This window comes from Cuculus canorus, chromosome 1 (assembly GCF_017976375.1).
Source record: "Cuculus canorus isolate bCucCan1 chromosome 1, bCucCan1.pri, whole genome shotgun sequence".
NCBI lineage: Eukaryota > Metazoa > Chordata > Aves > Cuculiformes > Cuculidae > Cuculus > Cuculus canorus.
Genome location: NC_071401.1, coordinates 208,741,324 through 208,769,052, shown reverse-complemented (window position 1 = coordinate 208,769,052; position 27,729 = coordinate 208,741,324). Strand labels below are relative to the sequence as shown.

At 66.3% G+C, this 27,729-nt stretch overlaps 1 protein-coding gene across 12 annotated transcripts; it reads left to right on the top strand.

The window, feature by feature from the left end:
* Positions 1 to 348: 348 nt before the first annotated feature.
* Positions 349 to 27,088, top strand: IMPDH1 (inosine monophosphate dehydrogenase 1). 12 transcript variants are annotated; one of them, XM_054083213.1, is made up of 16 exons: positions 349 to 471; positions 5,603 to 5,698; positions 7,556 to 7,604; positions 8,945 to 9,046; positions 10,370 to 10,444; positions 10,527 to 10,733; positions 13,499 to 13,613; positions 15,181 to 15,380; positions 17,699 to 17,789; positions 19,296 to 19,391; positions 19,474 to 19,617; positions 21,161 to 21,296; positions 22,206 to 22,337; positions 22,414 to 22,497; positions 26,585 to 26,601; positions 26,773 to 27,086. In XM_054083213.1, the coding sequence occupies exons 2-16, from the start codon at positions 5,604 to 5,606 to the stop codon at positions 26,922 to 26,924; spliced, it is 1,695 nt and encodes a 564-aa protein (XP_053939188.1). In that variant the 5' UTR covers positions 349 to 471; position 5,603; the 3' UTR covers positions 26,925 to 27,086. The 12 variants fall into 12 exon arrangements, with proteins under 12 accessions (XP_053939188.1, XP_053939198.1, XP_053939179.1 ...); XM_054083223.1 differs by lacking the exon at positions 349 to 471 and adding an exon at positions 505 to 512 and having other exon boundaries at positions 5,600 to 5,698; XM_054083204.1 differs by lacking the exon at positions 349 to 471 and adding an exon at positions 2,390 to 2,535 and having other exon boundaries at positions 10,370 to 10,429; positions 10,530 to 10,733; positions 26,773 to 27,088.
* The last annotated feature ends 641 nt before the right edge of the window (positions 27,089 to 27,729 follow it).

Sequence of the window (27,729 nt, the reverse complement as noted above, 5' to 3'; positions counted from 1 at the left end):
AGAGACCCTCTGGGACCCCCCCATCCCCAGGCCCCCCCTCGGGACCCCCCCGAGACCCCTCCTCATCCTAACAGCCCCCCCAGAGACCCTCCGCGGGACCCCCCCCCCCAATCCCTGGGACCCCCTTCTTGTGACCCCCCCCCCTAATCCCGGGGACCTCCTTCTTGTGACCCCCCCACCCCAGGACCCCCCCCATCCCCAAGACCTCCCACTTCGAGACCCCCCCAGACCCACCCCCCCCGAGTCCCCCCCGGCACCCCCTCTTTGTGCCCCCCCCCCCCCCAGGACCCCCCCCCCCCGCTCATGGAGGCCCCCCCCCGAGCCCCCCCCCCCGAGCTCCCCCCTGTCCCTGGAAGCCCCCTCCGAGCCCCCCCCTGCTGTGGGGGACCCCCCCGCGCCCCCCACCGATCTTGGGGGGCCCCACGCGGAACACGGACCCGAGCGGCGGCGTCGGGGGGGGCAGGAGGGCAGGTACGGGGGGGCAAATGGGGGGCTAATGGGGGGCAGGAGGGGGCAAAACGGGGGGGCAGGAGGGCAAGTACTGGGGTGCAAAGTAGGGGTAAAAGGGGGGACTGGGGGGTAAACGGGGGGCAAAAGGGGGGTCTGTTCCCAGTGGGGGGTCTAATTTGGGGGGGGGGGCAATTCCGGGGGGTTCTGTGCCAGAGGGGCAATTCCAGGGGGTCACTCTGGGGGGGCTGTGACACTGTAGGGAAATGGGGGACCCCCCCCCCCCGGGCAGCTTCGCACACGCGTGTGCCCCACAGCCACCCCGTGTCCCCCCTCGCACACGCGTGTGCCCCACAGCCACCCCGTGTCCCCCCTCGCACACGCGTGTGCCCCACACCCCTCTGTGCCCCCCCTTGCACATGCGTGTGCCCCACACCCCTCTGTGCCCCCCCTTGCACACGCGTGTGCGGGGTCCCCCCGGATCTGCTGTTTTGCTCCCCGCGTCCCCCGGGCCTCGTTAGCGCTAACGAAGGGGGGGGCAGAGAGTGGCCCCGGGGGGGGCCGAGGGGGGGGCAGGAAAAGGGGGTTCCCAGGGTAAAGGGGGGGCACCCAAAAAAAAAAGGGGGGGCGCACCTAAAAAAAGGGGGGAAATACCCCAAAAAGCTGAGAGAACCCCTAAAAAAGGGGGGGATTCCATAAAAAGGGGCATCCAAGTTAAAAGGGGGGGCACCTGAAACAGAGGGGGGGACCCCAAAAAGTGGGGTTCACCCATAAGAAGGGGGGCACTCTTAAAAAAGGGGGGCTCCCAGGGTAAAGAGTGGGGCAACCAAAAAAGGGGGTTCACCCAGAGAAAGGGGGGGACTCAGCGTAAAGGGGGGGGCGCCTCAAATAGAGGGGTGTCCCCAAAACTGAGGGGTGCCCTCAAAAAATAGGGGTGTCCCCAAAGCCAAGGGTGCCTCCAAAAGAGGGGTGTCCCCAAAACAGAGGGGGTGTCCCTAAAACCAAGGGTGCCCCTAAAAGAGAGGGATTGGCCTCAAAACCTAGGGGTGTCCCCAAAACCTAAGGGTGTCCCCAAAACCAAAGGTGACCCCAAAACAGAGGGGATGTCCTCAAAACAGAGGAGTGCCCACAAAACTTACAGTGACCCCCCAAAAGAGGGGGTGTCCCCAAAGCTGAGGGGTGACCTCAAAACAGAGGAGGTGTCCCCAAAATCTAGGGTAGCTCCAGAGCTGAAGGGTGTCCCCCCAAAACCAAGGGTACCCCCATAACAGAGGGGTGTCCCCAAAGCCAAGGGTGCCCCCAAAACAGGGGTAGCCCCAAAGCTGAGGGGAGCCCCCCAAAGCCAAGGGTACCCCCATAACAGAGGGGTGTCCCCAAAACCAAGGGTGCCCCCAAAACAAGGGTAGCCCCAAATCTGAGGGGAGGCCCCCAAAGCCAAGGGTACCCCCATAACAGAGGGGTGTCCCCAAAGCAGAGGAGGTGTCCCCAAAACCAAGGGTGTCCCAGAAACATAGGGGTGTCCCCCCCAAGGAAGGGTACCCCCCAAGCCAAGGGTACCCCCAAAACTTAGGGGTCTCCCCCAAAACAGAGGGTGCCCCTAAAACAGAGGGGTGTCCTCAAACCAGAATGTGCCCCTTAAAACATTGAAGGTCTCCCCAAAACCTCTCAGAACCTAGGGTCGCCCCCAAAACAGGGGTAGCCCCAAAGCCGAGGGTGTCCCCAAAACACAGGGCGTGTTCCCAAAACGGGGGGGGTCCCCCCAAGCTCGGTGTGTGACCCCCTAAACTCGATGGGTGCCCGCCCCAAGCAGCGGGCGGGGCTGGAGCAGGGCGGGGCAGGAGCGATAGGCGGGGCTTAATCGCTGACCACGCCTACCCCCGCGTCCTATTGGACGAGGGGGGCTAGTGGGCGGGACTGAGGTTGGTGGGCGCGGTCTGAGCCTCTGACCACGCCCACCGCGCAGCCCCATTGGGCGAGGGGCGCCCGGGTGTCGGTGGGTGGGGCTTAGGGCGTGACTCCGCCCCTCTCGGCCCCGCTCACCGCCCCGCCCGCTCCGGCGCTCAGCGCCATGGGCGAGGGGGAGCCCAGGTACTGGGGGAACTGGGAGGTACTGGGATGGGGGGGGGGCGCTGAGGAGGGGAGAGGGGTACTGAGAGGGCACTGGAGAGGGGGAGAGAGGTACTGGGAGGGCGCTGGGGGGTACTGGGGAGGCACTGGGATGCCGGGGGGGCACTGGGGAGGGGGAAATCAATACTGGGAGGATACTGGGGAGGCACTGGGATGCGGGGGGGGGCACTGGGGAGGGGGAAATAGGTACTGGGGGAGACTGGGGTGGTACTGGGGAGGGGTAGGTAGGTACTGGTGGGGCACTGGGATGCGGGGGGGCACTGGGGAGAGGGAGAGGGGTACTGGGAGGGCACTGGAGAGGGGGAGAGAGGTACTGGGAGGGCGCTGGGGGGTACTGGGGAGGCACTGGGATGCCGGGGGGGCACTGGGGAGGGGGAAATCAATACTGGGAGGATACTGGGGAGGCACTGGGATGCGGGGGGGGGCACTGGGGAGGGGGAAATAGGTACTGGGGGAGACTGGGGTGGTACTGGGGAGGGGTAGGTAGGTACTGGTGGGGCACTGGGATGCGGGGGGGCACTGGGGAGAGGGAGAGGGGTACTGGGAGGGCACTGGACAGGTACTGGGAAGGTACTGGGATGCAGAGGGGGCACTGGGATGCGGGAGAGGGGTACTGGGAGGGCACTGGAGAGGCACTGGGGAGGGGTAGGTAGGTACTGGGAGGATACTGGGGAGGTACTGGGGGGTACTGAGATGTGGGGCACTGAGAAGGGAAAAAGATACTGGGAGGCACTGGGCTGAGAAGGGGAGCACTGGAGAGGTACTGGGAGGTACTGGGGAGAGGTACTGGAAGGTACTGGGGGGCAGTGGCATGAGGGGGGGAGCGCTGGGAATGGGGAGAGAGGTACTGGGAGGCACTGGGAGGGATGAAGCAGCAGTGTATGGGGGGTACTGGGAGTTACTGGGGCACGGGGGGGGGGGGTCCTGAATTTTGGGGAGGGCTGTGGGGTAGTGGGGGGGGTACTGGGATCCAGAGGAGGGAGGGCCCTGGGTGATGCGGGCGGGTTACTGGGAGGCGCTGGGGGCACTGGGAGGCGCTGGGAGCCGGTCCTGGGGGATGCTGGGAGGCGGCGGGGGGGGCACTGGGAGGTGGGGGGGTACTGGGAGGCCCTAGGGACTGGCTCTGGGCGCTGCTGGGAGGCGGGGGGGGGTTACTGGGAGGCACTGGGAGCCGGTCCTGGGAGATGCTGGGAGGCGGAGGGGGGACACTGGGGCTTACTGGGATGCGGGGGGGCGGTACTGGGAGGCACTGAGGGGTGGTTCTTGGCGTTGCTGGGATGCGGGGGGGGGGTACTGGGAGGCACTCGGGGCTCGTCCTGGGCATTGGTGGGATGCGGGGGGTACTGGGAGGCACTGGGAGACGGTCCTGGGGGGTACTGGGAGGCACTGGGAGCCGGTCCTGGGGGGTACTGGGAGGCACTGGGAGCCGGTCCTGGGGGGTACTGGGAGGCACTGGGAGCCGGTCCTGGGGGGTACTGGGAGGCGGGGGGGGGTACTGGGTGTTACTGGGCTGCGGGGCGAGGGTACTGGGAGTTACTGGGCTGCGGTGGGACCGGCCCCGGCCCCTCCCCTCCCCCCCTGCCCCGCCCTGCACCAGTACCGCAATGGAGGGGGTACTGGGACTGGGGGGGGCTGTACTGGGAATGGAGGGACTGTACTGGGACTGGAGGGACTGTACTGGGGCTGGAGAGGGGGATACTGGGACTGGAGGAGGCTGTACTGGGACTGGAGGAGGCTGTACTGGGACTGGAGGAGGCTGTACTGGGAATGGAGGAGGCTGTACTGGGAATGGAGGGGGCTGTACTGGGACTGGAGAGGGCTGTACTGGGAATGGAGGGGGCTGTACTGGGACTGGAGGGGGCTGTACTGGGACTGGAGGGACTGTACTGGGACTGGAGGGGCTGTACTGGGACTGGAGAGGGCTGTACTGGGACTGGAGAGGGAAGTACCGGGACTGGAGAGGGCTGTACTGGGACTGGAGGGGGCTGTACTGGGATTGGAGAGGGCTGTACTGGTACAGGAGGGGGCCTAACTGGTACTGGAGAGGGGGATACTGGTACTGGTGGGGGCTGTACTGGGACTGGAGAGGGGGATACTGGTACTGGAGGGGCTGTACTGGTAGTGGAGGGGGGTCCCGGTGTCAGGGGGCTGTACTGGGACTGGGAGGGGTACTGGTACTGGAGAGGGCTGTACTGGGACTGGAGAGGGGGATACTGGTACTGGAGGGGGCTGTACTGGACTGGAGGGGCTGTACTGGTACTGGAGGGGGGGATACTGGGACTGGAGGGGGCTGTACTGGAGGGGGCTGTACTGGGACTGGAAAGGGGGATACTGGGACTGGAGGGACTGTACTGGGACTGGAGAGGGCTGTACTGGGACTGGAGGGGGCTGTACTGGGACTGGAGGGGGCCTAACTGGGACTTGAGAGGGAAGTACTGGGACTGGGGGGGTACTGGGACTGGAGAGGGGGATACTGGTACTGGAGGGGGTTGTACTGGTAGTGGAGTGGGGGTCCAGTGTCAGGGGGGCTGGACTGGGACTGGGAGGGGTACTGGGACTGGAGGGGGCTGTACTGGGACTGGAAAGGGGGATACTGGGACTGGAGGGGGCTGTACTGGGACTGGAGGGGGGGTCCCAGTGCAAGGGGAGGTGTCCTGGGACTGGTGGGGCAACTGGTACTGGGGGGGGTACTGGTACTGCGGGGGGCAGGTACTGGGAGAAACGGTACTGGTACTGGTGTGGGGGGGGTACTGGTATGGGAAGGGGATCCCAGTGCCAGGGAGGGGGTACTGGTACTGGGGGGGGGTACTGGGGAGTCTGGGGTTTTGGGGGTGTCTGATATTTTGGGGGGTCCCTGGGGCGTCTGTTGTTTTGGGGTGGGCTGAGGGTGTCCCGGGAGTTCCCTGAGGGCTCTATTGTTTTGGGGGTGTCTGGGGGGTGTCCTGGGAGGGGTCTGTTGTTTTGGGGGTGTCCTGGGAGGGGTCTGTTGTTTTGGGGTACCCTGGTGTGACCCCCCCCCCCCCCCCAGCATGGCCGACTACCTGATCAGCGGCGGCACCGGCTACGTGCCCGAGGACGGGCTGAGCGCCCAGCAGCTGCTCAGCGCCGACGGGCTCTCCTACGAGTATGGCACCCCAAAAACCCCTGCACCCCAAAAACCCCTGCACCCTGAAACCCCTGCACCCCGAAACCCCTGCACCCCAAACCCCCCCCACACCAAAACCCTGGCACCCCAGCAACCCCCAACAGCTGCTCAGCGCCGACGGGCTCTCCTACGAGTACGGCACCCCAAAAAACCCACACCCCAAAAACCCCTGCACCCCAAAACCCCCGCACCCTGAAACCCCCACACCCCGAAACCCCCGCACCCCAAAACCCTCACACACCAAAACCCCCCGCACCCCAGCAACCCCCAGCAGCTGCTCAGCGCCGACGGGCTCTCCTACGAGTACGGCACCCCAAAAACCCCTGCACCCCAAAACCCCCACACCCTGAAACCCACACACCCCAAAACCCCCCCTACACCAAAACCCTGGCACCCCAGCAACCCCCAGCAGCTGCTCAGTGCCGACGGGCTCGCCTACGAGTATGGCACCCCAAAAACCCCTGCACCCCGAAACCCCTGCACCCCGAAACCCCTGCACCCTGAAACCCCCACACACCGAAACTCCCCCACACCAAAACCCTGGCACCCCAGTAACCCCCAACAGCTGCTCAGCGCCAATGGGCTCGCCTACGAGTATGGCACCCCGAAACCCCTGCACCCCGAAACCCCTGCACCCCGAAACCCCCATACCCCAAAACCCCCCGCACCCCAGCAACCCCCAACAGGTGCTCAGCACCGACGGGCTTGCCTACGAGTATGGCACCCCAAAAACCCCTGCACCCCGAAACCCCCACACCCCAAAACCCCGGCACCCCAGCAACCCCCAACAGCTGCTCAGCGCCGACGGGCTCGCCTACAAGTACAGCACCCCAAAAACCCCAGCAGCCCAAAACCCCCACACTCTGAAACCCCCACACCCCAAAACCCCCGCACCCCAGCAGCCCCCAGCAGCTGCTCGGCACTGACGAGCTCACCTATCGGTACAGCACCCCAAAACCTGCACCCCAAAACCTGACCCGAACCCCCGAACTGGACCTCCCCAAACGCCAGGGGCACCCCCAAACCCGCACCCTGACCCCAGCAGCTCCGAACCCCAAAACCTGACGCCTAATCCTGCACCCCTAAACCCCTGAACCCCAAAACTGGACCCCAAAACCCCAGTAGCCCCTGACCCCCACCTGGGTCACCCCTGGTGCCCCCCTCCCACTCAGGTGCTCCCCCCAAGTGCCCCCCCCCCAATTTTGGGTGCCCCCCCCTCCTCCCCAGGTGCCCCCTCCCACCCTGAGTGCCCCCCCCAATTTTGGGTGATTCCCCCCCCCTCAGGTGCCCCCTCCCACCCTGAGTGCCCCCCCCAATATTTGGGTGCCCCCCTCCTTCCCAGGTGACCCCTCCCCACTCCAAGTGCCCCCTCCCACCCTGAGTGCCCCCCCAATTTTGGATGGTCCCCCCCTCAGGTGATCCCTCCCACCCCGAGTCCCCCCCCCCCAATATTTGGGTGCCCCCCCTCCTCCCCAGGTGCCCCCTCCCACCCCGAGTGCCCCCCCCCCCCCCCCCCCCCCCAATATTTGGGTGCCCCCCTCCTCCCTAGGTGCCCCCTCCAACAACGAGTGGCGCCCCCCCCCCCCCCCAAATTTGGGTGCCCCCCTCCTTCCCAGGTGCCCTCTCCCACCCCGAATGCCCCCCCCCCCCCCCAATTTTGGATGCCCCCCCCCCCTCCCCGAGCGCCCCCCCTCCCTTTGAGTCCCCATTTTGCTCCCGAGTGCCCCCCCCCCAAGTGCCCTCCCATAGAGTGCCCCCCCCCCCAGGGCTGTCAGCTTTGGGGGGGGTGGGGGCTGTTTTGGGGGTGCCCCCTCCCACCCTTCCTCCCCCCCCCAGTGATTTCCTCATCCTCCCCGGCTTCATCGACTTCACGGCTGATGAGGTGGTGAGTGCTGCCCCCCCCCCCCCCGGGGACCCCCCCCTCATCCCTGGGGCCCCCCAAGTGACAACGTGTCCCCCCCCCCAGGGTGAAATCCCCATTCCCCCCTCATATCCCCCCAAGTGACATCCCTGCACCCCCCCCCCCCATGATGGGGGGGGGGTCCCACAGTGGGGGCTGTCCTGGAGTCAGGATGGAGGGGTCCGAGGATGGGGGGGGGTGTCTGGAGTCGGGATGGGGGGGCCCCATGATGGGGGGGGGTTGGAGTCAGGATGGGGGTGTCCCAGGATGGGGGTTCCCATGATGGGGGGGTCTGGAATCAAAATGGGGGGTCCCTGGATGGGGGGGGTCTGGAGTCAGGATGGGGGGGGTCTGGAGTCAGGATGGGGGGGTCCCAGGATGAGGGGGGGATTCTGGAGTCAGGATATGGGGGGGCGTCTCAGGATGGGGGGGTCTGGAGTCAGGATGGGGGGAGTCCCAGGATGGGGGGGGTCTGGAGTCAGGATGGGGGGAGTCCCAGGTTGGGGGGGGTCTGGAGTCAGGATGGGGGGGGTCCCAGGATGGGGGGGGTCTGGAGTCAGGATGGGGGGGTCCCAGGATGGGGGGGTCTGGAGTCGGGATGGGGGGGTCCCAGGATGGGGGGGGTCTGGAGTCAGGATGGGGGGGATCCTATGATGGGGGTGTTTGGAGTCAGGATGGGGGGTCCCAGGATGGGGGGGGTCTCAGGTTGGGGGGGGTGTCCCAAGATGGGGAGGCCTGGAGTCAGGATGAGGGGGGGTCCCAGGATGGGGGGGTCTGGAGTCAGGATGAGGGGGGTCCCAGGATGGGGGGGGGTTTGGTGTCAGAATGGGGAGTCCCAGGTTGGGGGGGGTCTGGAGTCAGAATGGGGGGTCCCATGATGGGAGGGGTCTGGAATCAGGATGGGGGGGGGTCCCAGGTTGAGGGGGGTCTGGAGTCAGGATGAGAGGGGGTCTCAGATTGGGTGGGGGGTCTGGTGTCAGAATGGGGGGTCCCAGGTTGGGGGGGGTCCCGGGTTGAGTGGGGGGTCTGGAGCCAGGATGGGGGGGGGTCCCATGATGGGGGGGTCCCAGGATGGGGGGGGTCTGGAGTCAGAATGGGGGGTCCCATGATGGGAGGGGTCTGGAATCAGGATGGGGGGGGGTCCCATGATGGGGGGAGTCTGGAGTCAGGATGAGGGGGGGTCCCATGATGGGGGTCTGGCGAGGTCGGGTGTCCCCCTGGCAGGGGGGTGGGGGGGATGCAGAGATGTTCGGGCCGGAGTGGGGGGCGCAGGGGGGTTTGGGGGTCCCCCATCGAGGGGGTGTCTCATGCCGCTGCCCCCCCAGGATCTGACGTCGGCGCTGACGCGGAAACTGACGCTGAAGACCCCTCTGGTGTCCTCCCCCCGGGACAGCGTCACGGAGGCCGACGTGGCCATCGCCATGGCCGTGAGGGGGCGCCCGGGGGCAATGGGGGGCAATGGGGGGCAAAGGGGGGCAGGGGGGCAATGGGGGGCACCGTCGGGAGGGGACCCCATGAGGGTCAGTGTCCCCCCACTTGATTTGGGGTGGTGGGTCAGAGTCCCCCCAGCCTGATCTGGGGGGTGCAGGGTCGGGGTCCCCCAGTCCGATCTGGGGGTGCAGGGTTGGAGTCCTCCAGTCCAATCTGGGGGTGCACATTTGGGGTCCCCTGGTCCAATCTGGGGCTGCAGAGTCGGAGTCCCCCAGTCTGATCTGGGGGTGCAGGGTTGGGGTCTCCCAGTTTAATCTTGGGGTGCAGGGTCGGGGTCCCTCAGTCCAATCTAGGGGTGCACGTTTGGGGTCCCCCAGTCCAATTTGGGGGTGCAGGGTCGGGGTCCCCTGGTCTGATCTGGGGGTGTAGGGTCGGCGTCTCCCAGTTTAATCTCGGGGTGCAGGGTCGGGGTCCCTCAGTCCAATCTGGGGGTGCACGTTTGGGGTCCCCCGGTCTGATCTGGGGGTGCAGGGTTGGGGTCTCCCAGTTTAATCTCGGGGTGCAGGGTCAGAGTCCTCCAGTCCAATCTGGGGGTGCACATTTGGGGTCCCCCAGTCTGATCTGGGGCTGCAGGGTTGGGGTCCCCTGGTCTGATCTGGGGGTGCAGGTTTGGGGTCTCCCATTTTAATCTCAGGGTGCAGGGTCAGAGTCCTCTAGTCCAGTCTGGGGGTGCAGAGTCGGGGTCCCCCGGTCCGATCTGGGGGTGCAGGTTCGGGGTTCCCCAGGTCTGATCTGGGGGTGCTGGGTCGGGGTCTCCCAGTTTAATCTTGGGGTGCAGGATCAGAGTCCTCCAGTCCAATCTGGGGGTGCAGGGTTGGGGTCCCCTGGTCCGATCTGGGGGTGCACAGTCAGGGTCCCCCAGTCTGTTCTGGGGGTGCAGGGTCGGCGTCTCCCAGTTTAATCTTGGGATGCAGGGTCAGAGTCCTCCAGTCCAATCTGGGGGTGCATGTTTGGGGTCCCCCGGTCCAATCTGGGGGTGCAGGGTTGGGGTCCCCCGGTCTGATCTGGGGGTGCAGGGTTGGAGTCCTCCAGTCCAATCTGGGGGTGCACGTTTGGGGTCCCCTGGTCCAATCTGGGGCTGCAGGGTCGGGGTCCCCCAGTCTGATCTGGGGGTGCAGGGTCGGCGTCTCCCAGTTTAGTCTTGGGGTGCAGGGTCAGAGTCCTCCAGTCCAATCTGGGGTGCAGGGTTGGGGTCCCCCGGTCCGATCTGGGAGTGCAGGGTCGGGGTCCCCCTGAGCTCCCCCTGTCCCCCCCCGCAGCTGATGGGCGGCATCGGCATCATCCACCACAACTGCACCCCGGAATTCCAGGCCAACGAGGTGCGCAAGGTGAAGGTAAGGGGGGAGGGGGTCCCCCCAAACCCTGGGGTGTCCCCCCCCCGCGCCCCCGCTGCCCCTCATCGTGGTGTCCCCCCAGAAGTTCGAGCAGGGCTTCATCACGGACCCGGTGGTGATGAGCCCCGCGCAGACGGTGGGCGACGTGCGGGCGGCCAAAGCGCGGCACGGCTTCTCGGGGATCCCCGTCACCCACAGCGGCCGCCTCGGGGGGCGCCTCGAGGGCATCGTCACCTCCCGCGACATCGACTTCCTGGGCGAGAGCGACCACGGCACCCGCCTGGCCCAGGTGGGATCCCGCGGGGTGAAGGGATGGGATGGGATGGGATGGGATGAAGGGATGGGATGAGATGAGATGAGATGAGATGAGATGAGATGAGATGAGATGAGATGAGATGAGATGAGATGAGATGAGATGAGATGGAATGAGGTGGAGTGGGGTGGGATGAAGGGATGGGATGGGATGGGATGAGGTGGAGTAGGATGGGATGGGGTGGGATGGGATGAGGTGCGGTGGGATGGGATAGGATGAAGGGATGGGATGGGACAAGATGGGATGAGGTGACATGGGTTGGGGTGGAGTGGGGTGGGGTGGGATGGGGTGAAGGGATGGGGTGGGATGGGTTGTGGTGGAGTGGGATGGGGTGGGATGAGGTGGGGTGGGATGGAATGAAGGGATGGGGTGGGATGGGGTGGGATGGGGTGAGATGGGATGAGGTGGAGTGGGATGGGATGAGATGGAGCGGGATGGGATGAAGGGATGGGATGAGGTGAGATGGGATGAGGTGGAGTGGGGTGGGATGGGGTGGGATGAAGGGATGGGGTGAAAGGATGGGGTGGGGTGGGATGGGATGGAATGGGATGAAGGGATGGGATGGGATGGGACAAGATGGGATGAGGTGGAGTGGGGTGCGATGAGATGAGGTGGGGTGGGATGAAGGGATGGGGTGGGATGGGATGAAGGGGTAGGTTGGGACAAGATGGGATGAGGTGGAGTGGGGTGGGATGAAGGGATGGGGTGGGATGAGGTGAGATGGGATGGGATGAGGGGATGGGATGGGACAAGAGGGGATGAGATGAGATGGGATGAGGTGGAGTGGGGTGGGATGGGGTGGGATGAAGGGATGGGGTGAAAGGATGGGGTGGGGTGGGATGGGATGGAATGGGATGGGATGAAGGGATGGGATGGGACAAGATGGGATGAGGTGAGGTGGAGTGGGATGGGATGAAGGGATGGCATGAGGTGAGATGGGATGAGGTGGAGTGGGATGAGATGAAGGGATGGGATGAGGTGAGATGGGATGAGGTGGAGTAGGATGGGACGGGGTGGGATGGGGTGGGATGAAGGGATGGGGTGGAAGGGATGGGGTGGGATGGGATGAGGTGTGGTGGGATGGGATAGGATGAAGGATGGGATGGGACAAGATGGGATGAGGTGAGGTGGGATGAGTTGGAGTGGGATGGGGTGAAGGGATGGCATGAGGTGAGATGGGATGAGGTGGAGTAGGATGGGATGGGGTGGGATGAAGGGATGGGATGAAGGGACGGGATGGTGTGGGATGGGATAGAATGAAGGCATGGGGTGGGACAAGATGGGATGAGGTGACATGGGTTGGGGTGGAGTGGGGTGGGGTGAGATGAGGTGGGGTGAGATGGGGTGAAGGGATGGGGTGAAGGGATGGGGTGGGATGAAGGGATGGGATGAGGTGAGATGGGATGAGGTGGAGTGGGGTGGGATGGGGTGGGATGAAGGGATGGGGTGAAAGGATGGGGTGGGGTGGGATGGGATGGAATGGGATGAAGGGATGGGATGGGACAAGATGGGATGAGGTGGAGTGGGGTGCGATGAGATGAGGATGAAGGGGTGGGATGGGATGAAGGGATGGGATGAGATGGGATGAGGTGGAGTAGGATGGGTTGTGGTGGAGTGGGATGGGGTGGGATGAGGTGGGATGGGATGGAATGAAGGGATGGGGTGGGATGGGGTGGTATGAGGTGAGATGGGATGAGGTGGAGTGGGGTGGGATGGGGTGGGATGAAGGGATGGGGTGAAAGGATGGGGTGGGGTGGGATGGGATGGAATGGGATGAAGGGATGGGATGGGATGGGATGGGACAAGATGGGATGAGGTGAAGTGGGGTGCGATGAGATGAGGTGGGGTGGGATGAAGGGATGGGGTGAAGGGATGGGGTGGGATGGGATGGGGTGAAGGGATGGGATGAGGTGAGATGCCATGAAGTGGAGTGGGGTGGGATGAGGTGGGATGGGATGAGGTGGAGTAGGGTGGGATGGGGTGGGATGGTGGGATGGGATGAGGTGTGGTGGGATGGGATAGGATGAAGGGATGGGATGGGACAAGAGGGGATGAGGTGGAGTGGGGTGGGATGAGATGAGGTGGGGTGGGATGAAGGGATGGGGTGGGATGGGATGAAGGGATGGGATGAGATGGGATGAGGTGGAGTAGGATGGGATGGGGTGGGATGAAGGGATGGGGTGGGACAAGATGGGATGAGGTGGGGTGGGATGGGATAGGATGAAGGGATGGGATGGGACAAGATGGGATGAGGTGGGGTGGGATGGGATAGGATGAAGGGATGGGATGGGACAAGATGGGATGAGGTGACATGGGTTGGGGTGGAGTGGGGTGGGGTGGAATGAAGGGATGGGGTGGGATGGGGTGGGATGAAGGGATGAGGTGGGGTGGGATGGAATGAAGGGATGGGGTGGGATGGGGTGGGATGAAGGGACAGGATGGGACAAGATGGGATGAGGTGAGATGGGTTGGGGTGGAGTGGGGTGGGATGGGATGACGTGGGGTGGGATGGGGTCGGATGGGATGAGGTGGGATGGGATGGAATGAAGGGATGGGGTGGGATGCGATGAGGTGGGGTGGGATGAAGGGATGGGGTGGGATGGGATGCGATGGGATGAGGTAGGATGGGATGGAATGAAGGGATGGGATGGGATGGGGTGGGATGGAATAGGATGGGATGGGATGGGATGGGATGGGATGGGATGGGATGAGATGGAACGAAGTGGGATGAAGTGGGACAGGACGGGGTGGGGACGGTGGCCCCACAGGTGATGACCAAGCGCAAGGACCTGGTGGTGGCCCCGGCCGGTGTCACCCTCAAAGAGGCCAACGAGATCCTGCAGCGCAGCAAGAAGGGTGTGGGGACACCTCCATGTCACCTCCATCCCTCGGGACACCCCAGAGTCACCCCTACCTCCCCAGGGACACCCGTGTCCCCCACTCCTGGTGTCCCCCCACCCCTGGGGACACCTCCATGCTCTCCCACCTCTGGGGTCACCTCCATCCTTGGTGTCCCCCCACCCTTGGGGTCCCCTCCATGTCCCCCCAGCCCTGGGGTCCCTTCCGTGTCCCCCATCCCTGGTGTCCCCCCACCCCTGGGGTCCCCTCCATGTCCCCCCCATCCTTGGGGTCCCCTCCGTGTCCCCCCACCCCTGGGGTCCCCTCCATGTCCCCCTATCCGTGGTGTCCCCCCGCCCTTGGGATCCCCTCCATGTCTCCCACCCTTGGGGTCCCCTCCGTGTCCCCCCATCCCTGGGGTCTCCTCCATGTCCCCCTATCCCTGGTGTCCCCCCACTCCTGGGGTCCCCTCCATGTCCCCCATCCCTGGTGTCCCCCCACCCTTGGGGTCCCCTCCACGTCCCCCACCCCTGGTGTCCCCCCACCCTTGGGGTCCCCTCCGTGCCCCCCCACCCTTGGGGTACCCTCCATGCCCCCCCATCCGTGGTGTCCCCCCACCCCTGGGGTCCCCTCCGTGTCCCCCCACCCTTGGGGTCCCCTCCATGCCCCCCCTACCCCCGGGGTCCCCTCCGTGTCCCCCCCATCCCTGATGTTCCCCCCCCACCATGGGGTCCCCTCCATGTCCCCCTATCCCTGGTGTCCCCCTACCCTTGGGGTCCCCTCCGTGTCCCCCATCCCTGGTGTCCCCCCACCCTTGGGGTCCCCTCCACGTCCCCCACCCCTGGTGTCCCCCCACCCTTAGGGTCCCCTCCATGTCCACCCACCCCTGGGGTCCCCCCACCCCTGGTGTCCCCCTACCCTTGGGGTCCCCTCCATGTCCCCCTATCCCTGTTGTCCCCCCACCCTTGGGGTCCCCTCCATGTCCCCCACCCCTGGTGTCCCCCCACCCTTGGGGTCCCCTCCATGTCCCCCACCCCTGGTGTCCCCCCTCCCCTGGGGTCCCCTCCATGTCCCCCCACCCCTGGGGTCCCCCCACCCTTAGGGTCCCCTCCATGCCCCCCACCCCTGGGGTCCCCCCACCCCTGGTGTCCCCCTACCCTTGGGGTCCTCTCCATGTCCCCCACTCCTGGGGTCCCCCCACCCTTGGGGTCCCCTCCGTGTCCCCCATCCCTGGTGTCTCCCCATCCCTGGGGTCCCCTCCATGTCCCCCACCCCTCCATGTCCCCCCTCCCCTGGGGTCCCCTCCATGCCCCCCACCCCTGGGTTCCCCCCCCATCCCTGGGGTCCCCTCCATGCCCCCCACCCCTGGGGTCCCCCCACCCCTGGTGTCCCCCTACCCTTGGGGTCCCCTCCATGTCCCCCACCCCTGGGGTCCCCCCACCCCTGGGTTCCCTCCCCCCATCCCTGGGGTCCCCTCCATGTCCCCCCACCCCTGGGGTCCCCCCACCCCTGGTGTCCCCCCACCCCTGGGGTCCCCCCACCCCTGGGGTCCCCCCCCATCCCCGGGGTGCCGCGGTGCCCGCAGGGAAGCTGCCCATCGTCAACGAGCGGGACGAGCTGGTGGCCATCATCGCGCGGACGGACCTTGGGAAGAACCGGGAGCACCCGTTGGCCTCCAAGGACGCGCGGAAGCAGCTGCTGTGCGGAGCGGCGCTCGGCACGCGCGGCGACGACCGCTATCGGCTGGAGCTGCTGGCGCAGGCGGGCGCCGACCTCGTCCTGCTGGTGGGACCCCCAAACGCTGCGCCCCGCGCCCCGACCCGGCACCCCACAGCATGACCCTGGCACCCCACAGCCTGACCCCGGCACCCCACAGCATGACCCTGACACCCCACAGCCTGACCCCCTGCACCCCACAGCATGACCCCATGGCACCCCACAGCCTGACCCCGACACCCCACAGCCTGACCCCGGCACCCCAGACCCAGCACCCCAAATCCTGACCACATGGCGCCCCAGATCCTGACCCCCGGCACCCCACAGCCTGACCCCCACATCGTGACCCCCTGCACCCCAAATCCTGACCCCTGCACCCCACAGCCTGACCCCCTGCACCCCAAATCCTGACCCCGGCACCCCTAATCCTGTCCCCGGCACCCCACAGCCTGACCCCTGCACCTCTAATCCTGACCCCTGCACCCCACAGCATGACCCTGGGCACCCCACAGCCTGCACCCCGGCACCCCACAGCATGACCCCGGCACCCCACAGCCTGCACCCCAAATCCTGACCCCTGCACCCCTAATCCTGACCCCGGCACCCCACAGCCTGACCCCCTGCACCCCACAGCCTGACCCTGGGCACCCCTAATCCTGACCCCCTGCACCCCACAGCATGACCCCGGCACCCCTAATCCTGACCCCCTGCACCCCTAATCCTGACCCCTGCACCCCACAGCCTGACCCCTGCACCCCAGATCCTGACCCCGGCACCCCACAGCCTGACCCCCTGCACCCCTAATCCTGACCCCTGCACCCCACAGCCTGACCCCTGCACCCCAGATCCTGACCCCCTGCACCCCACAGCCTGACCCCGGCACCCCAAATCCTGACCCCTTGAACCCCAGATCCTGCCCCCTTGCACCCCAAATCCTGACCTCCTGCACCCCAGATCCTGACCCTCCTGCACCCCAGATCTTGACCTCTGCACCCCAAATCCTGACCCCCTGCACCCCAGACCCAGCACCCCAGATCCTGACCCCCTGCACCCCAGATTCTGACCCCCCCGCACCCCAGATCTTCACCTCTGCACCCCAGATCCTGACCCCCCCGCACCCCAGATCCTGCCCCCCTGCACCCCTAATCCTGCCCCCTGCACCCCAGACCCAGCACCCCAGATCCTGACCCCTGCACCCCAGATCCTGACCTCCCCGCACCCCAGATCTTCACCTCTGCACCCCAAATCCTGACCCCCTGCACCCCAGATCCTGACCCTGTGCACCCCAGATCTTGACCTCTGCACCCCAAATCCTAACCCCCGGCACCCCAGATCCTGCCCCCCTGCACCCCTAATCATGCCTCCTGCACCCCAGACCCAGCACCCCAGATCCTGACCTCCTACACCCCAAATCCTGACCCCCTTCACCCCAGATCCTGCCCCCCTGCACCCCAAATCCTGGCCCCATGGCACACCAGATCCTGCTCCCATGCACCCCAGATCCTGACCTTCTGCACCCCAAATCCTGACCCCCATGGCACCCCAAATCCTGACCCCCATGGCACCCCAGATCCTGACCCCATGACACCCCAGATCCTGATCCCTGCACCCCAGATCCTGACCCCCATGGCACCCCAGATCCTGACCCCATGGCACCCCAGATCCTGATCCCTGCACCCCAGATCCTGACCCTATGGCACCCCAAATCCTGACCCCCTGCACCCCAAATCCTGCCCCCCAGATCCTGCCCCCCTGCTCGTGCAGGCGGGTGCCAACCTTGTCGTGGGGGTGCTGGGGGACCCCAAATGCTTCCCTGCCCCCCACTCTCCCCCCGGGCTGCTGCTGCCCCCCCCGGCGGTGCCCCCCATTTCCCCCGTGCCCCCCATCGCCCCCGTGCCCCCCATTTCCCCCGTGCCCCCCATTGCCCCCGTGACCCCCATTGCCCCCGTGCCCCCCATCGGCCCCCGTGCCCCCCATGTCCCCCATTTCCCCCATGCCCCCCGTGCCCCCCATTTCCCCCGTGCCCCCCATCACCCCCCGTGCCCCCCATTGCCCCCGTGCCCCCCATCGCCCCCATGTCCCCCATTTCCCCCGTGTCCCCCCATTGCCCCCGTGCCCCCCATCGCCCCCGTGCCCCTCATTTCCCCCGTGCCCCCCATCTCCCCCGTGCCCCCCATTTCCCCCGTGCCCCCCATCGCCCCCGTGCCCCTCATTTCCCCCGTGCCCCCCCGTGCCCCCCATTTCCCCCGTGCCCCCCATCTCCCCCGTGCCCCCCATCTCCCCCATGCCCCCCATTGCCCCCGTGCCCCCCATCGCCCCCCGTGCCCCCCATTTCCCCCGTGCCCCCCATTGCCCCCGTGCCCCCCATTTCCCCCCGTGCCCCCCAGGACTCGTCGCAGGGGAACTCCACCTATCAGGTCGCTATGATTCAGTACATCAAGAGCCGCTACCCCCAACTGCAGGTGATCGGGGGCAACGGTGAGCGGGGGGCGATGGGGGGCAATGGGGGGCAGTGGGGAGCGGGGGCAATGGGGGGAGATGGGGGACAATGAGGGGCGATGGGGAGCAATGGGGGCAACGGTGAGCGGGGGGCGATGGGGGGCAATGGGGGGCAGTGGGGAGCGGGGGCAATGGGGGGTGATGGGAGGCAATGGGGGGCGATGGGGAGCAATGGGGGCAACGGTGAGCGGGGGGCACTGGGGGGTAATGGGGGGCAATGGAGGGCAACGATGAGCGGGGGGCACTGGGGGGCAGTGGGGGGCAATTGGGGGCACTGGGGGCAGTGGGGGGCAATGGGGGAGCAAAGGGGAGCGGGGGGCAATGGGGGGCACTGGGGGGCAATGGTGAGCGGGGGTAATGGGGGGCAGTGGGGGGCAATGGGGGGCAACAGTGAGCGGGGGGCAATGGGGGGCAATGGGGGGCACTGGGGGGCACTGGGGGCTGTGGGGCGCAACGGGGGGCAATGGGGGGCAATGGGGAGTGGGGGGCAATGGGGGGCGATGGGGGGCAATGAGGGCATTGGGGGGCAATGGGGGGCAACAGTTAGTGGGGGGCAGTTGGGGGCAATAGGGGGCAGTGGGGGGCATTGAGGGGCAACGGTGAGCGAGGGGCAATGGGGTGCAATGAGGGGCAATGGGGGGCAATGGGGAGCGGGGGGGACAGCGTTGTGGGGTGCAAGGGGTGCACCAGCTGCAGTGGGGTGGGAGTAGGGACGGATTTGGGGTGCTGGGGGTCAGGCTGTGGGGTGCCGTGGGACACAGGGGTGTCGGGGTGCTGTGGGGTGCAGGGTGTTGGGGTGCTGTGGGGCGTGGGTGCCCGGTGTGGGGTGCGGGGGTTTTGGGGTGCTGTGGGGGGTGTCGGGGTGCTGTGGGGTGGGGGTTTTGGGGTGCTGTGGGGGGTTTTGGGGTGCTGTGGGGGTTTCGGGGTGCTGTGGGGGGTGTCGGGGTGCTGTGGGGCGTGGGGTTTTGGGGTGCTGTGGGAGTTTCGGGGTGCTGTGGGGGGTTTCGGGGTGCTGTGGGGGATTTTGGGGGGCTGTGGGGTGCTGTGGGGGTTTCGGGGTGCTGTGGGGGTTTTGGGGTGCTGTGGGGTGGGGGTTTTGGGGTCCTGTGGGGATTTTGGGGTGCTGTGGGGTGGGGGTTTTGGGGTGCTGTGGGGGGTGTCAGGGTGCTGTGGGGCGCGGGGTTTCGGGGTGCTGTGGGGGGTGTCAGGGTGCTGTGGGGTGGGGGTGTTGGGGTGCTGTGGGGGGTTTTGGGGTGCTGTGGGGGGATTTTGGGGTGCTGTGGGGGGTGTCGGGGTGCTGTGGGGGTTTCGGGGTGCTGTGGGGGTTTTGGGGTGCTGTGGGGCGCTGTGGGGGTTTTGGGGTGCAGTGAGGCGCTGTGGGGGGTTTCGGGGCGCTGTGGGGGTGTCGGGGTGCTGTGGGGGTTTTCGGGGTGCTGTGGGGGGTTTTGGGGTGCTGTGGCCCCCGGGGGTGACGCGGTGGCGCAGTGGTGACGGCGGCGCAGGCCAAGAACCTGATCGACGCGGGGGTGGACGCGCTGCGCGTGGGGATGGGCTGCGGCCCCCCCGCCATCGCCCTGGAAGGTGCGCGGCCCCCCCCCCCCGGCACCCCCAAAACCCCCCCCCCCCCGGCCCCACGGGCGCCCCCCAACACTGACCCCCCCAGGGGGGGCCTGCGGGCGCCCGCAGGGCACGGCCGTCTATAGGGTGGCGGAGTACGCCCGGCGCTTCGGCGTCCCCGTCATCGCCGACGGCGGCGTCCGCACCGTGGGGCACGCGGTGAAGGCGCTGGCGCTGGGGGCGTCCACCGGTGAGTGGGGGCGCGGGGGGGCGGCCTTGGGGGCCTTGGGGGCCTTGGGGTCCCATGGCCATTGACCTTTTGGTCATCGATCCCTTGGGGTCACCATTGGGGTCCCATGGCCATTGACCCTTTGGGGCCACCTTGGGGTCCCGTGGCCATCAACCCCTTGGGGCCGTCTTGGGGTCCCATGGCCATTGACCCCTTGGGGCCATCTTGGGGTCCCGTGGCCATCAACCCCTTGAGGCCACCTTGGGGTCCTGTGGCCATTGACCCCTTGTGGCCACCATGTGTCCCATGGCCATCGACCCCTTGGGGTCACCATTGGGGTCCCATGGCCATCGACCCCTTGTGGCCACCATGTGTCCCATGGCCATTGACCCCTTGGGGCCACCATTGGGGTCCCATGGCCATCGACCCCTTGTGGCCACCATGTGTCCCATGGCCATTGACCCCTTGGGGCCACCTTGGGGTCCCGTGGCCATCACCCCTTGGTGACACCATTGGGGTCCCATGGCCATCGACCCCTTGTGGCCACCATGTGTCCCATGGCCATTGACCCCTTGGGGCCACCTTGGGGTCCCATGGCCATCACCCCTTGGTGACACCATTGGTGTCCCATGGCCATTGACCCCTTGGGGCCACTATGGCGTGATGTTGAGGTCCTGCTGGCAGGTGTTGGGGTGCTCAGGGGTGTTGGGGTCCCTGCAGTGATGTTGGGGTCCCCTGGCAGGTGTCGGAGTTCCCAGTAGTGTGGGGATCCCTGCTGGTGGGTGTTCAGGTCCCCAGTGATGTTGGGGTCCCCGCAGTGATGTTTGGGTCACTGCTGGCTGATGTCGGGGTGCTCAGGGGTTTCGGGGTCCCCAGTGATGTTGGGGTGCTCAGCGGTGTTGGGATCCCCACTGGCAGGTGTTGAGGTGCTCATGTGTTTTGGGGTCCCCAGGGATGTTGGGGTGTTTGGGGGTTTCTGGGTCCTCAGCGATATTGGGGTGCTCCTGGGTTTTGGGGTCCCCAGTGATGTTTGGGTGCTCGGGGGTTTTGGAGTCCCCAGTGATGTTGGGGTGCTCATGGGTTTCGGGGTCCCCAGTGATGTTGGGGTCCTTGGGGGTTTTGGAGTCCCCAGTGACGTTGGGGTGCTCGGGGGTTTTGGGGTCCCCAGTGATGTTGGGGTGTTCCTGGGTTTTGGGGTCCCCAGTGATGTTGGGGTGCTCATGGGTTTTGGGGTCCCCAGTGACGTTGGGGTGTTCCTGGGTTTTGGGGTCCCCAGTGATGTTGGGGTGCTCATGGGTTTTGGGGTCCCCAGTGACGTTGGGGTGTTCATGGGTTTCAGGGTCCCCAGTGATGTTGGGGTGCTCGGGGGTTTCGGGGTCCCCAGTGATGTTGGGGTTCTCATGGGTTTTGGGGTCCCCAGTGATGTTGGGGTGCTCGGGGGTTTCAGGGTCCCCAGTGATGTTGGGGTGCTCATGGGTTTTGGGGTCCCCAGTGATGTTGGGGCGCTCAGGGGTTTTGGGGTCCCCAGTGATGTTGGGGTGCTCATGGGTTTCGGGGTCCCCAGTGATGTTGGGGTCACTGCTGGCGGCCGCCGCGGAGGCTCCGGAGCTGCTCTTCCCCGAGGGGGGGCGGCTGCGGCCGCCCCGATCTTTGGGCCCCCCCGATGCCGAGCGCGGCCCCGGCCAGGGGCGCTGCTGCAGGTACGGGGCGACCCCCGGCACCCCCCAAACTGAGGGACCCCCCCTCACTACGGAACCCCCCAACTGAGGGACCCCCCTTCACCCCGGCACCCCCCAACTGAGGGACCCCCCCTCACCCCCACTGGGAACCCCCCTATTAGCCTGGGACCCCCCCCTCACCTCTCGGGACCCTCCCTCACCCATGGGACCCCATTCCCTGGGACCCCCCTCATAGCCCCCCAGGACCCCCTTATCCCTAGGACCCCCCTCTCAGCCCTGGGACCCCCCCCTCACGGCCCCCCAGGACCCCCCCTTACCGCTGCAACCCCCCCCTTTACCCCTGGGACCCCTCCCTCACAGCCCCCCAAGACCCCCTCTTACCTCTGGGACCCCCCCTCACCTATGGGACCCCATTCCCTCCCCTCGTCACAGCCCCTCGGGACCCCCCCCCTTTCCCCTAGGACCCCCCTCTCAGCCATGGGACCCCCCCTCACCCCTCGGGACCCCCCCCTCACCCATGGGACCCCATTCCCTGGCCCCTCCCCCCCCCCTTACCCCTAGGACCCCCCTCTCAGCCCTGGGACCCCCCCCCTCACCCATGGGACCCCATTCCCTGGCCCCTCCCCCCCCCCTTACCCCTAGGACCCCCCTCTCAGCCCTGGGACCCCCCCCCCTCAGCCATGGGACCCCATTCCCTGTGACCCCCCTTAGCCCTCGGGACCCCCCCTCACCCATGGGACCCCATTCCCTGGGAACCCCCCCCTTACCCCTAGGACCCCCCTCTCAGCCCTGGGACCCCCCCTCACCCATGGGACCCCATCCCCTGGCCCCCCCCCCCCATGTCCCCCCCAGTGATGGGGAGGTGGTGTCAGTGGCACAGAGGGGGGGTTCCCCGTTGGGTGCCCCCCCCCTCTCACGGTGCCCCCCCAGTGAGGCGGAGGCGGTGCCGGGGGGGTCGGCGGTGCCCCCCCGGGGTTCCATCCCCCACCTGGTGCCGTACCTCATCGCGGGGATCCAACACGGCTGTCGCGACATCGGCGCCCGCAGCCTCTCGGCGCTCCGGTGAGGATGGGGGGGTGATGGGGGGCGAGGGGGGTCCCCCCGACCCTCTGACCCTCCCCCCCCCGCGCCCCCCCAGATCCATGATGTACTCGGGGGAGCTGAAGTTTGAGCGCCGGACGGCGGCGGCGCAGATCGAGGGGGGGGTCCACGGGCTGCACTCGTGAGTGGGGGCACCAGTTACCCCAGTATGGGGAATGGGGGTGACCAGTTACCCCAGTATGGGATGGGGGTGACCAGTTACCCCAGTATGGGGATGGGGGTGACCAGTTACCCCAGTATGGGGAATGGGGAGGCCACCAGTTACCCCAGTATGGGGAATGGGGAGGCACCAGTTACCCCAGTATGGGGATGGGGGTGACCAGTTACCCCGGTATGGGGATGGGGGGGCACCAGTAACCCCAGTATGGGGAATGGGGGTGACCAGTTACCCCAGAGCTGGGGAGGGGGACAACCAGTTACCCCAGTATGGGGATGGAGGGACATCCAGTTACCCCAGTATGGGGAATGGGAGCAACCAGTTACCCCAGTATGGGGAATGGGGGTGACCAGTTACCCCAGAGCTGGGGAGGGGGACAACCAGTTACCCCAGTATGGGGATGGGGGCAACCAGTTACCCCAGTATGGGGAATGGGGGTGACCAGTTACCCCAGAGCTGGGGAGGGGGACAACCAGTTACCCCAGTATGGGGAATGGGGGCACCAGTTACCCCAGTATGGGGAATGGGGGGGCCACCAGTTACCCCAGTATGGGGATGGGGGCATCCAGTTACCCCAGTATGGGGAATGGGGACCACCAGTTACCCCAGTATGGGGATGGAGGGGCATCCAGTTACCCCAGTATGGGGATGGGAGCGACCAGTTACCCCAGTATGGGGAATGGGGGCCACCAGTTACCCCAGTATGGGGATGGGGGCATCCAGTTACCCCAGTGCTGGGAATGGGGGCACCAGTTACCCCAGTATGGGGAATGGGGGGGCGACCAGTTACCCCAGTATGGGGATGGGGGTGACCAGTTACCCCAGTATGGGGCTGGGGGCACCAGTTACCCCAGTATGGGGAATGGGGAGGCACCAGTTACCCCAGTATGGGGATGGGGGCACCAGTTACCCCAGTATGGGGATGGGGGCGACCAGTTACCGCAGTATGGGGAATTGGGGGCACCAGTTACCCCAGTATGGGGAATGGGGGCACCAGTTACCCCAGTATGGGGAGTAGGGGGCATCCAGTTACCCCAGTATGGGGAATGGGGGCACCAGTTACCCCAGTATGGGAATGGGGGGGGCTCCAGTTACCCCAGTATGGGGAATGGGGAGGCACCAGTTACCCCAGTATGGGAATGGGGGGGGCTCCAGTTACCCCAGTATGGGGATGGGGGGGCTCCAGTTACCCCAGTATGGGGAATGGGGGCACCAGTTACCCCAGTATGGGGATGGGGGGGCTCCAGTTACCCCAGTATGGGGAATGGGGGCACCAGTTACCCCAGTATGGGGATGGGGGGGCTCCAGTTACCCCAGTATGGGGAACTGGGGGCACCAGTTACCCCAGTATGGATATGGGAGGGAAACCAGTAACTCCAGTATGGACATGGGAGGGCAACCCCTAACTCCAGTATGGATATGGGGGATCAACCAGTTACCCCAATAAGGGAATGTGAGGGCAACCAGTAACTCCAGTATGGGTATGGGGGGGTCAACCAATTACCCCAATATGAGAATGGGAGGGCAACCAGTAACTCCAGTATGGGCATGGTGGGGGCATCCAGTTACCCCAGTGCTGGGGATGGGGGACAACCAGTTACCCCAGTATGGGGAATGGGGGCCACCAGTTACCCCAGTATGGGGATGGGAGCATCCAGTTACCCCAGTATGGGGAATGGGGGGGCCACCAGTTACCCCAGTATGGGGATGGAGGGGGAACCAGTTACCCCAGTGTGGAGTAGGTGGGGACACCCAGTTCCCCCAGTGCTGGGGAAGAGGGGAAACCAGTTACCCCAGTATGGGGATGGGCACCCGGTTACCCCAGTGCTGGTTATACTGGTTGAGGGGCCTGGATACTGGTTGGCTGTGGTTGGTTGCCTGATTAACCAAGACACTGGGTGACTGGTTGGGGTGCTGGTTGGCTGTGGGTGGTCAGTTGGTCAGTCAGTTGGTCGGTTGGTTGGTCAGCTGGCTGGTTAGCTGGTTGGCTGTGGTTGGTTGGCTGGTTGAGGCGGGTGGTTGGTTGGTCAGTTGGTCGGTTGGTTGGTTGGTTGGTCAGTTGGTTGGTTGGTTGGTTGGTTGGTTGGCTGGTTGGTTGGCCAGTTGGATGGCTGGTTGGTTGGTCAGTTGGTTGGTTGGTTGGTTGGTCGGTCGGTCAGTTGGCTGGTTGGTTGGTTGGTCAGTTGGTTGGTTGGCGGGTCAGTTGGCTGGTTGGATGGTTGGTGGGTCAGTTTGCCAGTCAGTTGTCTGGTTGGGTGGCCAGTTGGGTGGCTCGTTGAGTGGCTGGTTGGGTGGCTGGTGGGTTGGTTGGCTGGTTGAGGCGGGCAGTTGGTTGCCTGGCTGGTTGGTTGGTCAGTTGGTTGGTTGGTTGGTCGGTCGGTCAGTTGGCTGGTTGGTCGGTCAGTTGGTTGGTTGGTGGGTCAGTTGGCTGGTTGGATGGTTGGTGGGTCAGTTTGCCAGTCAGTTGTCTGGTTGGGTGGCCAGTCGGGCAGCTGGTGGGTTGGTTGGCTGGTTGAGGCGGGCAGTTGGTTGCCTGGCTGGTTGGTTGGTCAGTTGGTTGGTTGGCAGGTCAGTTGGCTGGTTGGATGGCTCGTGGGTCAGTTAGCGGGTCGGTTGTCTGATCCGGTGGTCAGTTGGGTGGTCGGTTGGGTGGTCAGTTGGGTGGTCGGTTGGGTGGTCAGTTGGGTGGTCAGTTGGTGGTCGGTTGGGTGGTCAGTTGGGTGGTCAGTTGGTGGTCGGTTGGGTGGTCAGTTGGGTGGCCGGTTGGGTGGTGAGTTGGTGGTCGGTTGGGTGGCCGGTTGGGTGGCCGGTTGGGTGGTCAGTGGGTTGGTTGGTTGGGTGGTCGGTTGGGTGGCCGGTTGGGTGGTCGGTTGGGTGGTGAGTTGGTGGTCGGTTGGGTGGTCGGTTGGGTGGTCAGTTGGGTGGTCGGTTGGGTGGCCGGTTGGGTGGCCGGTGGGTTGGTTGGTGGGTTGTGGGGTGGGTCAGTTGGGTTGGGTGGCCGGGTTGCGGGTTGCCCAGTTGTCTGCCTCGGCTGTGCCGGGTGCTGCTGCCATGGGTGCCCGTTCCGTGGCGGCTGTGCAGGTGCCGGTGTAGGGAGTGCTGGGGGTGCTGTGCAGATGCTGTGGGTGCTGTGTGCTTCAGTGGGTGCTCTGCGGGTGCTGTGGGTGCAGTGGGTGCTGTGCAGATGCTGTGGGTGCAATGTGGTTCAGTGGGTGCTGTGCAGGTGCAGTGGGTGCTGTGGGTGCTGTGCAGGTGCTGTGCAGGTGCAATGGGTGTAGTGGGTGCTGTGCGGGTGCGGTGGGTGCTGTGCAGATGCTGTGGGTGCTGTGTGCTTCAGTGGGTGCTCTACGAGTGCTGTGGGTGCTGTGCGGGTGCTGTGCAGGTGCTGTGCAGGTGCAATGGGTGCAATGGGTGCTCTGCGAGTGCAGTGGGTGCTGTGCGGGTGCCATGGGTGCAGTGGGTGCTGTGTGGGTGCTATGGGTGCAGTGGGTGCTGTGCAGGTGCAGTGGGTGCTCTGCGAGTGCAGTGGGTGCTGTGCGGGTGCCATGGGTGCAGTGGGTGCTGTGCGGGTGCAGTGGGTGCAGTGGGTGCTCTGCAAGTGCAATGGGTGCTATGCAGGTGCTGTGCAGGTGCAGTGGGTGCTGCGGGTGCTGTGCAGGTACTGTGTGGGTGCAGTGGGTGCTCTGCGAGTGCTGTGGGTGCTCTGCAGGTGCTATGGGAGCAGTGGGTGCTGTGCGGGTGCAGTGCAGGTGCTGTGGGTGCAGTGTGGGTGCAGTGGGTGCTGGGCAGGTGCAATGGGTGCTGTGCGGGTGCTGTGGGTGCAGTGGGTGCTGTGCAGTGGGTGCTGTGGGTGCAGTGGGTGCTGTGCGGGTGCAGTGGGTGCTGTGCAGTGGGTGCTCTGCAAGTGCAGTGGGTGCTGTGCAGTGGGTGCTGTGCGGGTGCTGTGGGTGCAGTGGGTGCTGTGCAGTGGGTGCTGTGCAGTGGGTGCTGTGGGTGCAGTGCGGGTGACGCTGCGCCTCTCTCTCTCCCCGCATCGCCGCCGCCGCCGTAGCGTTACGGTTCTGCCATGTGAGTACTGGGGGTCGGGGGGGGGGTCCAGGCCTGGGGGGGCCCCGCAGCCCCCACCCCCGGCTGCCAACTGGGGGGACTGGGAGGGACTGGGGGGGGGGATCTGAGGTGGTGCCGGGTTTTGGGGTGCAGCCCCCCCCCCCGTGACACACACACCCCCCCCCCCCACAGGTACGAGAAGCGGCTCCGCTGAGGAGGGGGCTCACGGCAGGGCCCCCCCGGCATCGCCAGCGCCGTGCCCCGGGACCCCCGGGCTGCCCCCCCGCTGCCCCCCCGGCACCCCCGGCTCCGGGGGGGGGCTGCGGGGGGGCTGCACCCCATAGCTGCTTGGGGGGCACAGAGGGGGTCTGACCCCCCTGAACCCCCCCTCCCAGGGATTTTGGGGGGCTGCACTCCATAGGATGTAGCACCTGCCCCCCCCCGGAGCCGCTTGGGGGGCACGGAGGGGGTCTGATCCCCCCAAGGGATTTTGGGGGGCTGCACCCCATAGGATGTAGCACCTGTCCACCCCCCCGGAGCCACTTGGGGGGCAGGGAGAGCTCTGACCCCCCCCCAGGGATTTTGGGGGGGCTGCACCCCATAGGATGTAGCACCTGCCCCCCCCTCCAGACCCACTGGGGGGGGCAGGGAGAGCTCTGACCCCCCCAAGGAATTTTGGGGGGCTGCACCCCATAGGATGTAGCACCTGTCGTCCCCCCCCGGAGCCGCTTGGGGGGCAGGGAGGGCTCTGACCCCCGCAAGGGATTTTGGGGGGCTGCACCCCATAGGATGTAGCACCTGCCCCCCCCTCCAGACCCACTGGGGGGGCAGGGAGGGCTCTGACCCCCCCCAGGGATTTTGGGGGGCTGCACCCCATAGGATGTAGCACCTGCCCCCCCACCCCCGGGGCCCACTTGGGGGGCAGGGAGGGGCTCTGACCCCCTCTGCCATGTGGGGCACCCCCTGCCCCCCCCCCACCCCTGCACTTTGGGGACCCCCCCTGTGCCCCCCCCGGGCTGAGGGGCAGCGCGGGGCCTGCGCGGGTCAATAAAGTCATGGAGCATCCGCGGCGGCCTTGGGGAGACGGGAAAGGGGGGACAGGGGGGGGACAGGAGGGGACATGGGGAGGACGGGGGTCAAGGGGGGACA

Coding starts and splice junctions, on each gene's coding strand:
- IMPDH1 (XM_054083177.1), top strand. CDS start 2,516: ATGGGCGAGGGGGAGCCCAG. Junction 10,734..13,498: donor ACGGCACCCGCCTGGCCCAG/GTGGGATCCCGC, acceptor GAAGTGGGACAG/GACGGGGTGGGGACGGTGGC. Junction 13,614..15,180: donor CCTGCAGCGCAGCAAGAAGG/GTGTGGGGACAC, acceptor CGGTGCCCGCAG/GGAAGCTGCCCATCGTCAAC.